This window comes from Dryobates pubescens, chromosome 1 (genome assembly GCF_014839835.1).
Source record: "Dryobates pubescens isolate bDryPub1 chromosome 1, bDryPub1.pri, whole genome shotgun sequence".
Classification (NCBI taxonomy): domain Eukaryota; kingdom Metazoa; phylum Chordata; class Aves; order Piciformes; family Picidae; genus Dryobates; species Dryobates pubescens.
Genome location: NC_071612.1, coordinates 43,681,486 through 43,690,277, shown reverse-complemented (window position 1 = coordinate 43,690,277; position 8,792 = coordinate 43,681,486). Strand labels below are relative to the sequence as shown.

General features: G+C 55.5%; 1 protein-coding gene across 1 annotated transcript; it reads right to left on the bottom strand.

Moving 5' to 3' along the window:
- Window positions 1-495: 495 nt before the first annotated feature.
- Window positions 496-3,396, bottom strand: LOC128898672 (PHD finger protein 7-like). The gene is made up of 10 exons (XM_054174613.1): window positions 3,360-3,396; window positions 2,935-3,026; window positions 2,748-2,846; window positions 2,344-2,468; window positions 1,950-2,112; window positions 1,758-1,864; window positions 1,428-1,541; window positions 1,159-1,277; window positions 816-995; window positions 496-716 (listed from the first exon to the last, which is right to left on the bottom strand). The coding sequence occupies exons 1-10, from the start codon at window positions 3,394-3,396 to the stop codon at window positions 496-498; spliced, it is 1,257 nt and encodes a 418-aa protein (XP_054030588.1).
- Between the last annotated feature and the right edge of the window lie 5,396 nt (window positions 3,397-8,792).

Genomic DNA, 8,792 nt, shown 5'->3' with positions numbered 1-8,792 from the left:
CGTTCTCAGCTGCCCTGGCTCTCTTCCTGCCCCTTGTCAACTGCTCCAGGGAAGGAGAGGACAACATGTTCTGGCAGCACACTGCCAGCAGCCTGTGCTCTTCCTGCCCAGAGGTGGCCTCACCTGGCTGCAGAGAGTGAGAGGGAAGCGAGAAAGGGGATTTAGCAGCCCTCTGCAGAGGGCCAGCTCAAGATGAACACCCAGTGCCACAGGGCCTTGCTTCGGTGGCTCTGCCATGCAGCAAGCTGCCCAGGATGGCCCTCAGGAAGTCTGCAGCCTGTGCTGGAGGGATGCACTTCCAAACGGGCCGGAGCCAGGGCAGGACCAGGAGAGTGTCACAGCTCTGTGCAGCAGTTGGGTGAGGAGAGGAAGTGCTCCGGGAGTGTGAGCTGGGCAGCCCTGGGGGGCGCTCACTCTGGCAGGGAGCAGGGGGATATGCAGGGGCCACTTACCTCTGCTCTGGTGCCGCAGGTCTCCAGCACTCTGGTGGCGATGTCACCTCCTCCTGCGGCGGTGGCTGGGCCGCCTGTAAGGTGCTTGTGCCCCGCGGCGCGGGCAGGACCTCTCCCGCAGCCGCTGGGGCCCAGGGCGGCTTTGGCGGCTGCTGCTCTCCAGGCTTGGGGCGGGGGAGGAAGGCCCCGAGGGCAGCTCGCTGGCTGTGCTGGGAGCAGCGAGCTCCGAGCTGGCACCAGCGAGCTCCGAGCTGGCACCGGAGGCTGTCGGGGGAAGCAGGAAGGGGAAGGCAGCAGTGAGCTGTGGGCCATGCCCAGCGCTGCCTGTCTGCAGGTGCTGCTCCCAGCGCTGATGCTACTCACAGCGTCTGCCTGGGCGGCTGTAGGGATTCTGGGCACGGCGCTGCAAGCGGCTGCGGTCCCGCAGCCGCATGGGCCCGGAAGGGCTGGAGCAGCCCTCCCCAGCCTCAGAGGCACGGGAGGATGCCTGAGTGGGCTGCCTGGGGGTGCTGGCACCAGCCTCCTGCAAGGTGGCACTGGAGGCTGCAAGAGCAAGCAGGAAGGAGAAGGGCACAAGCTCAGTGCCTGCAGCAGCAAAGTCCAGAGCAGGGCCCCAGCCCTCCTGAGCAGGGGGCTTTTGATGAGCGCAGCCTGGGCACTCACTGCCAGGCCTTGCCTGGCACCTGGGGCACCCTTTGCCTCTTACCATTGCTGGGGCCAGCACATCCATGGCACTCCCACTGGGCCGTGCTGTCCTCCAGCTGGGAGCAGCACCGGTGGGTGCCCTCAGCAGCACAGGAGCTGCACAGCAGCAGCTGCCAGGGTCTGGGGAAGCAAATGGGTTCATGGCTGTGAGGACAGTGAGGGCAGCAGGCGACTGTCCAGCAGAGCTCTCGTTCTGAGTCCTTGCTCTTCAAGCCCTTGGCCAGACAGGGCTCCACTCAAGTGCCCCAGGGGGCAGCTTTGGGAACTCACCCCTCTTCCTCTGCCTGCCCCCTGCCCCCTGGGCACAGGCAGTGCTGGGCATCGCACTGGCTGTGCCTCTCCATCAGGGCTGCGAATTCCTGGGCCGTCTCCCATTCTGGTGGCCTGATGGAGAAAGGAAGGTTGGTGAGTCCTGGGTGCCCTAGGCTGAGGCAGATGCAGGCTGGCCCTGCCTTCCCCCCTGCCCTCTTTCCCACTCCCAGGTGTAGCTGAAGTCCAGCCTGAGGGGGGAGTGGAGGGCCAGGAGTGCAGGGACAGCCCCTGGCCTGGCACAGCATTTGCACCTTCCTGTCTTGTGTGCTGGGAAGAAAAGAAACCAACCTCCTGGGGATTCGGATCCCCATCCTCAGCATTTCCTGCTGGAATTGGTCTTTGTCCCTGCAGAGCAGGCACCGAAATGCGGAGATGCCAGCCTGGAGAGCATGGCCCTGCAGGAGAAGCAGGAATAGTATGAGTGAGGCCCTAGTGCTGTTGAGTAGCTGCCGTGCCCCTGGGCTGAGGAACAGCTGCTACCTGGATGCAGTCCCTGTGGAACCAGGCGTGCTGGCACACGGGGCACACCATAGTTCTGAAGGACTGTCTGTCCCCCACATCCTCCAAGCAGAGCAGGCAGTCGGTGCCAGGCTCTGGGTCCCTCAGCACTGCCTGCTGTGGGCGGTGCCTGGAGCAGAAGGCCCTGTGGGAGGAGGACAGAGATGGGCACGGTGGGAAGGGTCGGGTCCGTCGCTGGTGCTCAGGAGGATGGCAGAGGAGGCCTGAAGGAGCCCTTGGGCTCGCTCAGCTCTGGCTCTGCCTGTGCCTGGCCGCTGGGAAGTGTCCCAGCGGCTTCGTTTGTGGTGTGCCTGGGGCTGGCAGGAAGGGGACTGAAGGAGAGGAGCCTCCCCCTGTGAGGGTCGGCAGCCCTTACCTGTACTGCTCAAAGTACTGCGTGACACATCTGCCCCTGGTGGCACAGGGCAGATGGAAGCTGCGCTCACAGCCCGACTCCTGGCAGGTGATGGAGGCCCCGCTCCCGCCACAGACAAAGCAGAGCTGGAAAGAGCACAGCAGCCTCCATCAGCGGCAGCTTCAGCACCTCCACAGCTAGCCCCACGGCCCTGGGCAGGGTGCAGGATGTGCCCACTGCTGGCTGACACCCCACAGATCAGCCTGGCAGAGGAGACTCCTGTGCGGGAGCCTGTGTGGAGCCACTGGGATCAAGGCCTTTCTGCCAGGGCTGGTTGGAAGGGCTGGGATTTATTCTGAAGGCGTCAGCTAAGCTCCTGCAAACCTCTCCTGCCACAAATCTCTCTGCTCCTGTCAGGAGCTCACCTTCTCTGCTGACTGCCGGATGGCACGTCTGATGGCGGAGAGGCGGTAGACTGGGATGTCTCCACTGAATGCCACCGGAGTCAGGCTGCTGGCAAAGTACTGCAGAGCAGGCAGAGAAGGAGCTGATGAGGAGAGTGTGGCAGGGACAGCCTGAGCGAGAGCAGGAGGGAGCCCCATAGGAACTCACCACGCAGTAAGCATGGAAGCAGACTTCTTGGTGCTGCCGCCAAAGCCCACAGATGTTCTCGTCCACATTTGCCCAGTGGCACAGCTGGCATGCTGGAGGGGACAGAGCGAATGGCAGTGGGAATGAGCACCTCTGTGGGGCTGGGGGAAGCTTGCCTGAGGGCTTGCCCCCAGAGGGCTTGCTGGGTCCTTTCCTGGCTGGGTGGTGGGCAGGGCTGGGGGCCTGGGAGGGGAAGGGGGCATGGCAGGCACAGGTGTCCCAGCAGGTACCCCCTGTGCCACCTGGGCCCCACTTGCTGAGGAAAGGAGGGGCCCTGCCTGGTATGACTGGGGAGATGCTACCTGCCCATACCACCACTCTCAACCCCATTCTTACCACCTCAACAACCCCTCTGCCAGGCCTCAGGAGGGAAGTTTTGCTCTCACCCTGCTCCATGGCTTCAGGATCGCTCATCTCCTCCATGCTTCACACCACTAATGGGTTCCTCAGGTTGTGCCGGGGATTCTCGCTAACAAACTTCTCTACTGACTCTGAGGGAGAAGCAGAACACAGGTGGGCCTGCAGCAGATGCCCAGTGTCCCAAGCTGTGGTGCTCACTCATCCCTGACAGCCCCATGCCAGCCCTGTTCCCCTGCCCTTACCCTCCTCACCTCACCACGTCCCACTGACCAAGGGTCTGAGCCCAGTGTTGTCCTCAGCCCCACTGGTCGCTACGAGCACCATGGCAACAGCATCTATGACCTGCCCTTTCCCTGGATACAGGCAGGGACAGTGGGCACAGCCTTTTCCCATGGCAATCAACTGTCTCTGAGTGTGTGCCAGCCTTACATGGGGGATAAGATACCTGCAAGGGGCTGTGGGACAGCTTTGGAGGCCATGGGCCAGGGTGTGGATCTGTTTGAGGGCAGGAAGCTAGTGACATGTAAGGATCTGGCACAGTAGGACGGATGGCTATCCTTCCTCAATTCTGGTCTCAGCAGGGTGGAGTAGAGTGGCAGAATCACCTCTCTCAACCTGCTGGCCGCACTTCTTATGATGCAGCCCAGGATGCCACTGGCCTTCTGGGCTGCAAGTGTGCATTGTTGGCTCCTGGCCAGCTTCTGTTCCACCAGTACTCTCAAGTCCTCTTCTGCAGGGCTGCTCTCAATCTCATCATCCCCCAGCCTGTGTTGATATGGAGGGTTGCCCCGACCTAGGTGCAGGACCTTGCCCCTTTTCCTTATGGAAGCTCACGAGCTTCTCCTCAGCTCACCTCTGCAGCCTGTCCAGGGCCCTCTGAATGGCACCTGTGCCATCCTTCAGTCTTAGCAAGCACATCACTCAGCTTGGTATCGCCTGCAAACTTGCTGAGAGTGTCTCAGTCTTGCTGTCTGTATCACTGATGAAGATCTTGAACAGCACTGGTGGCAGTACAGACCCTTGAGGAACACCACTCACCAGCCATCTCCATCTGGACATGGAGCTGTTGGCCGCTACTCTTTGTATGCGATCACACAGCCAATTCCTTGCTCACTGGACAGGGCACGCATCAAATCCATCTCTCTGCAGCTTAGAGAGAAGGAGGGTGTGGGGGTCTGTTGGCTTTACAGAAGTCCAGGCAGATGACATCTGTTGGCCTTCCCTTGTCCACTGGGTCACCCGTCTTGTCCCCTGCTCCCCACAGTTGCAGCCTATTACTTTCTGGTTGCCAAGGTGGTGCAGAAGATGAAGCAGTGCCCTTGTTCTGCACCCCAGCCCCTGGTACTAACTCTCCCCAGGAACACTCTCCCTGCTAGAAGCAGCCACTGTCTGTGAAAAGATGCCCTGAGCTGCAGAAATTGCAGCCCTGAGCAGATACTCAGCTGAGAAGTCACAGCACTGAGCAGAATCAGTTCTGGTCGGGCTCACAGCAGGACATTACCCAAGCTGTGTTCCTAGGGTACAGCAAACTTGCTGCTTATTGAGACCTGAATGTTTCACCACAGCAGCACCACAGCAGCTCAGACTGCGGCTGCAGCTGTGTCGGTGTAAGGAATAACAGAAGCAGGAGACAATGGGAATGCAAAAGCTTCTGTTTAGCTGTGAGGAGGCAAAAGCAAGGGGGAAGGACAACCTCCTCTTGCTGGTAAGGAATTCAGCAGCGTTGGCTGAATCTCTGCGCTTCGCAGTGCGCGTGCAAGAAGGGGGTGATCTCCAGCCTGGAGCAGACTTGCTGTGCATTACACTGCCTGAAACTATTCAGCTGAGCTCTCTCCAAGCCTTAGTGTGTCATCTGAGTCTTTGTTAGCTGAATGGCTGCAAGAGCTCCTAAGTCTTATGATTGTGTCTCTAGCATACAAAAAAGACCTATTGTGAGAGTTCCTGTCATATTGTTGGCTGACAGAGGACTTGTTGGTGACCATCCTGTTCCCTTCTGCAAAACAAGGTGGGTTTAGCTGATCGTTTCCTTGCTGTTGTCAACCCAATTAAGTAAGCATTGCCCAAACCACAGTCAAAGGTCAAAAGAATCTTTCATGACACCACAAGCCCCTGACAGAGCCCCCTCTGTGGAGAAGGGCCTTGGAGTGCTGGTGGAGGCAGCTACAAGCCCTTGTGGCCAAGAAATTCAATAGTAGTATGGGATGCATTAAGAAGAGATTGACCAGCAGGTGGAGGAAGTCTGTTCTTCCTCTCTACTCTGCCCTGGTTGGGCCACACCTGGATTATTGTGTGCAGTTTAACAGTCTCCCCAGTTCAGGAGAGATGGGTAAGCACTGGAGAGAGAACACGAGGATGCTGAGGGGACTGGAGCATCTCTCTTAAGAGGAAAGGCTGAGAGACCTGGGCCTGATTAGCCTGCAGAAAAGCAGACTGAGAGGAGATCTTCTCAATGGTGATCAATAGCTAAAGGGTGGGGTCAGGAGGATGGCTCTCGGCTCTTTTCAGTGGTACCCAGTGATAGTACAAGGAACAACAGGCACAAACTGGAACACAAAAAGTTTCACTTGAACTTAAGGGAACTTAAGGGAAAACTTGCTTGAGAGTCCTGGAGCCCTTGACCAGGCTGTCCAGAAAGGTTGTGGAGTCTCCTTCTGGACTCACCTGGACATATTCTTGTTCAGGTGCTCCTGCTTTAGCATGAATGTTGGACTAGATGATCCGATGTCCCTTTCAACCTATTACACTACTTTTAGTCTAGAAAAATTAATCTTCCTAAGTTATACTCAACAGAGATTTTTACAAGGGTTGTTCCAAACCACCAAGGCATAGACAGTAAATTGCCTCCAGGAGAAGCTTATTTTTGTGGTCTTTATGAGTTCTTTCTATGAGGGACTTAGGGAGACTTGCTAACTGACTAGCAGGATATTTAACTTTACTCAGTATGACTTAGTGATGTTAGTTGTTGATGTAGTAGAACGTACAGTCCTAAGGGCTCCAAGGAATGCAGAAAGAGAATCTGCAGGCTCGGAGTGAAGTTTGTGTCCAGTGAGGCTATGTTTCCTTGCTGACTGGCAGAGGGTTTCTTCAAGCACTTCCCATAGGAGTTTGGTAGGGAAGGAAGTTTCTGAATGGGGAAAACAGTTTAGTCTCACTATTTCTTGATAATTTTTGTCACTGTCTGCATGAGATTCCTTCCAAAATGAGATTTTTCTCATGTGTTGATAGGAATGTATTCTCAAACTTGTCATTGGGGCATGGCTGGCATGGAAGTTCTTCTATCCATCTTGTCCCATGCTGCTTTGGTTCTTATGTAAACACTATTTGCCTGTGACCATGATTGCTCCCAGGCTATGCCTGTTTGTATCTTGCCTGTGTTCTCTACTTCTTTTTATTGTTAGGACTGAGCAGAGCTGCAACTCATTGGGAGTTAAAGCCTAAAATCAGGGTGTTAAATGTATCAGCTGTAACGACACCCTTAAGATTGAGTCCAACTATTCTCTAACTTTACCAAGATAATCTGGTGCTAAGCTTTTGCCCTGTGCACATCTTTGCCTCTTTTAAACATCTCTAGGGGTGGAGATTCAACCATCCCTGGACAGCCTGTGCCATTCATTGAGAACCCTTTCATTCAACAAGTTTTCTCTAATATCCAACCTCCCCTACTGTAACTTGAGGATATTTCCTCTCCTCATATCACTTGTTACTAGGGAAGGGAGACCAACCCCTACCTGGCTCTACCCTCCTTTCAGGGAGCTATAGAGAGCAAGAAGGTCTCTTCTTATCCTTCTCCAGACTAAATAGCCCCACATCCCTCAGCTGTTCCTCAGAAGACCAGCTTTGTTGCCCTTCTCTGGAAGAGCTCCAGCACCTCAATGTCCCTTTTGTAGCAAGGGCCCCAAAAGTGAACACAGCACTCAAGGTGTGGCCGCATCAGTGCTGAGTACCAATGGACAATGCCTTCCCTGGTCCTGCTGGTGACACTATTGCTGATCTAGGCCAGTATAGTGTTTTCCTTCTTGGCCACCCAGGGCACACTGTTGGCTCACCTTCAGCTGTTGTTCAACACACCCAGGTCTTTTTCTGCTGGTCAGTTTCCAGCCACTCTGCCCCAAGCCTGAAGTGTCCATGGGGTTGCTGAGACCCAAGCACAGGTGTAAGATATTTTGCAAACACTTCTAATCTTTCCCAGCAATGTTTGCTAGTGTTGCTAGCAAGTTCTTCTGCAGCTGTCTGATTGGTGCCACTTGCTTCCACAACCAGGTGTGCTCAATCTGAGGAAAGTGCCTCTTGCTGCTGTGGTCAGTCCTTCTGGGTGCAAGCTGAAGAAAACATGGTGGTGCTTTCACCTTCTCCGTATGTTTGCCTGCTTCAGCCCTGTGAGTGCTCCTTGAAGCCTTTGCCAGCCTGAGATGGTAAGAGAATCAGCTGCACATTTTCATGTCAGAAGTCTGCTGCTATTGCCTTCCCCTAGGAAGCAGGTGATATGTTTAGTTTGACCAGGTTTCTGTTACAAGTGCTTTATAGTTTCTGTGAATGTTTACCTGTTTTGTTAGGCATCCCAAGTTTCTTGTTGGGTGGTAGGGAATATGTTCTCTAGCCTGTCTCATGTGGATTTATGTAAATAATGTGTTTTGGGGAATATCCTGGCTGAAGTGGCAATACCAATGCTGTCGGAAGTATCATAGTATCATAGAATCAGTCAGGGTTGGAAGGGACCACAAGGATCATCTAGTTCCAACCCCCCTGCCATGGGCAGGGACACCCCACACTAGATCAGGCTGGCCAGAGCCTCATCCAGCCTGGGCTTAAACACCTCCAGGGACGGTGCCCAACCACCTCCCTGGACAACCCATTCCAGGGCTTCACCACTCTCATGGTGAAGAACTTCCTCCTCACGTCCAGCCTGAATCTCCCCACCTCTACCTTCATTCCATTCCCCCTAGTCCTATCACTACCTGAGATCCTGAGAAGTCCCTCCTCAGCCTTCTTGTAGGCCCCCTTCAGATACTGGAAGGCCACAATTGGGTCACCTCAGAGCCTTCTCCAGACTGAACAGCCCCAACTCCTTCAGTCTGTCCTCATAGGAGAGGTGCTGCAGCCCTCTGCTCATCCTCATGGCCCTTCTCTGGACACGTTCCAGCATGTCCATATCCCTCTTGGAATAGAGGCTCCAGAACTGAATGCAGTGCTCCAGGTGGGGTCTCAGCAGAGCTGAGTAGAGGGGGAGAATCACCTCCCTTGACCTGCTGGCCACACTTCTCTTGATGCAGCCCAGGATCTGGTTGGCTTTCTGGGCTGCAAGTGCACACTGAGAGCTCATGTTGAGCCTCTTGTCCACCAGCACCCCCAACTCTCTCTCCTCAGGGCTGCTTTCCAGCCAGTCACTGCCCAGCCTGTATTTGTGCCTGGGATTGCCTTGACCCAGATGCAGGACCCTGCACTTGGTCTTGTTGAAGCTC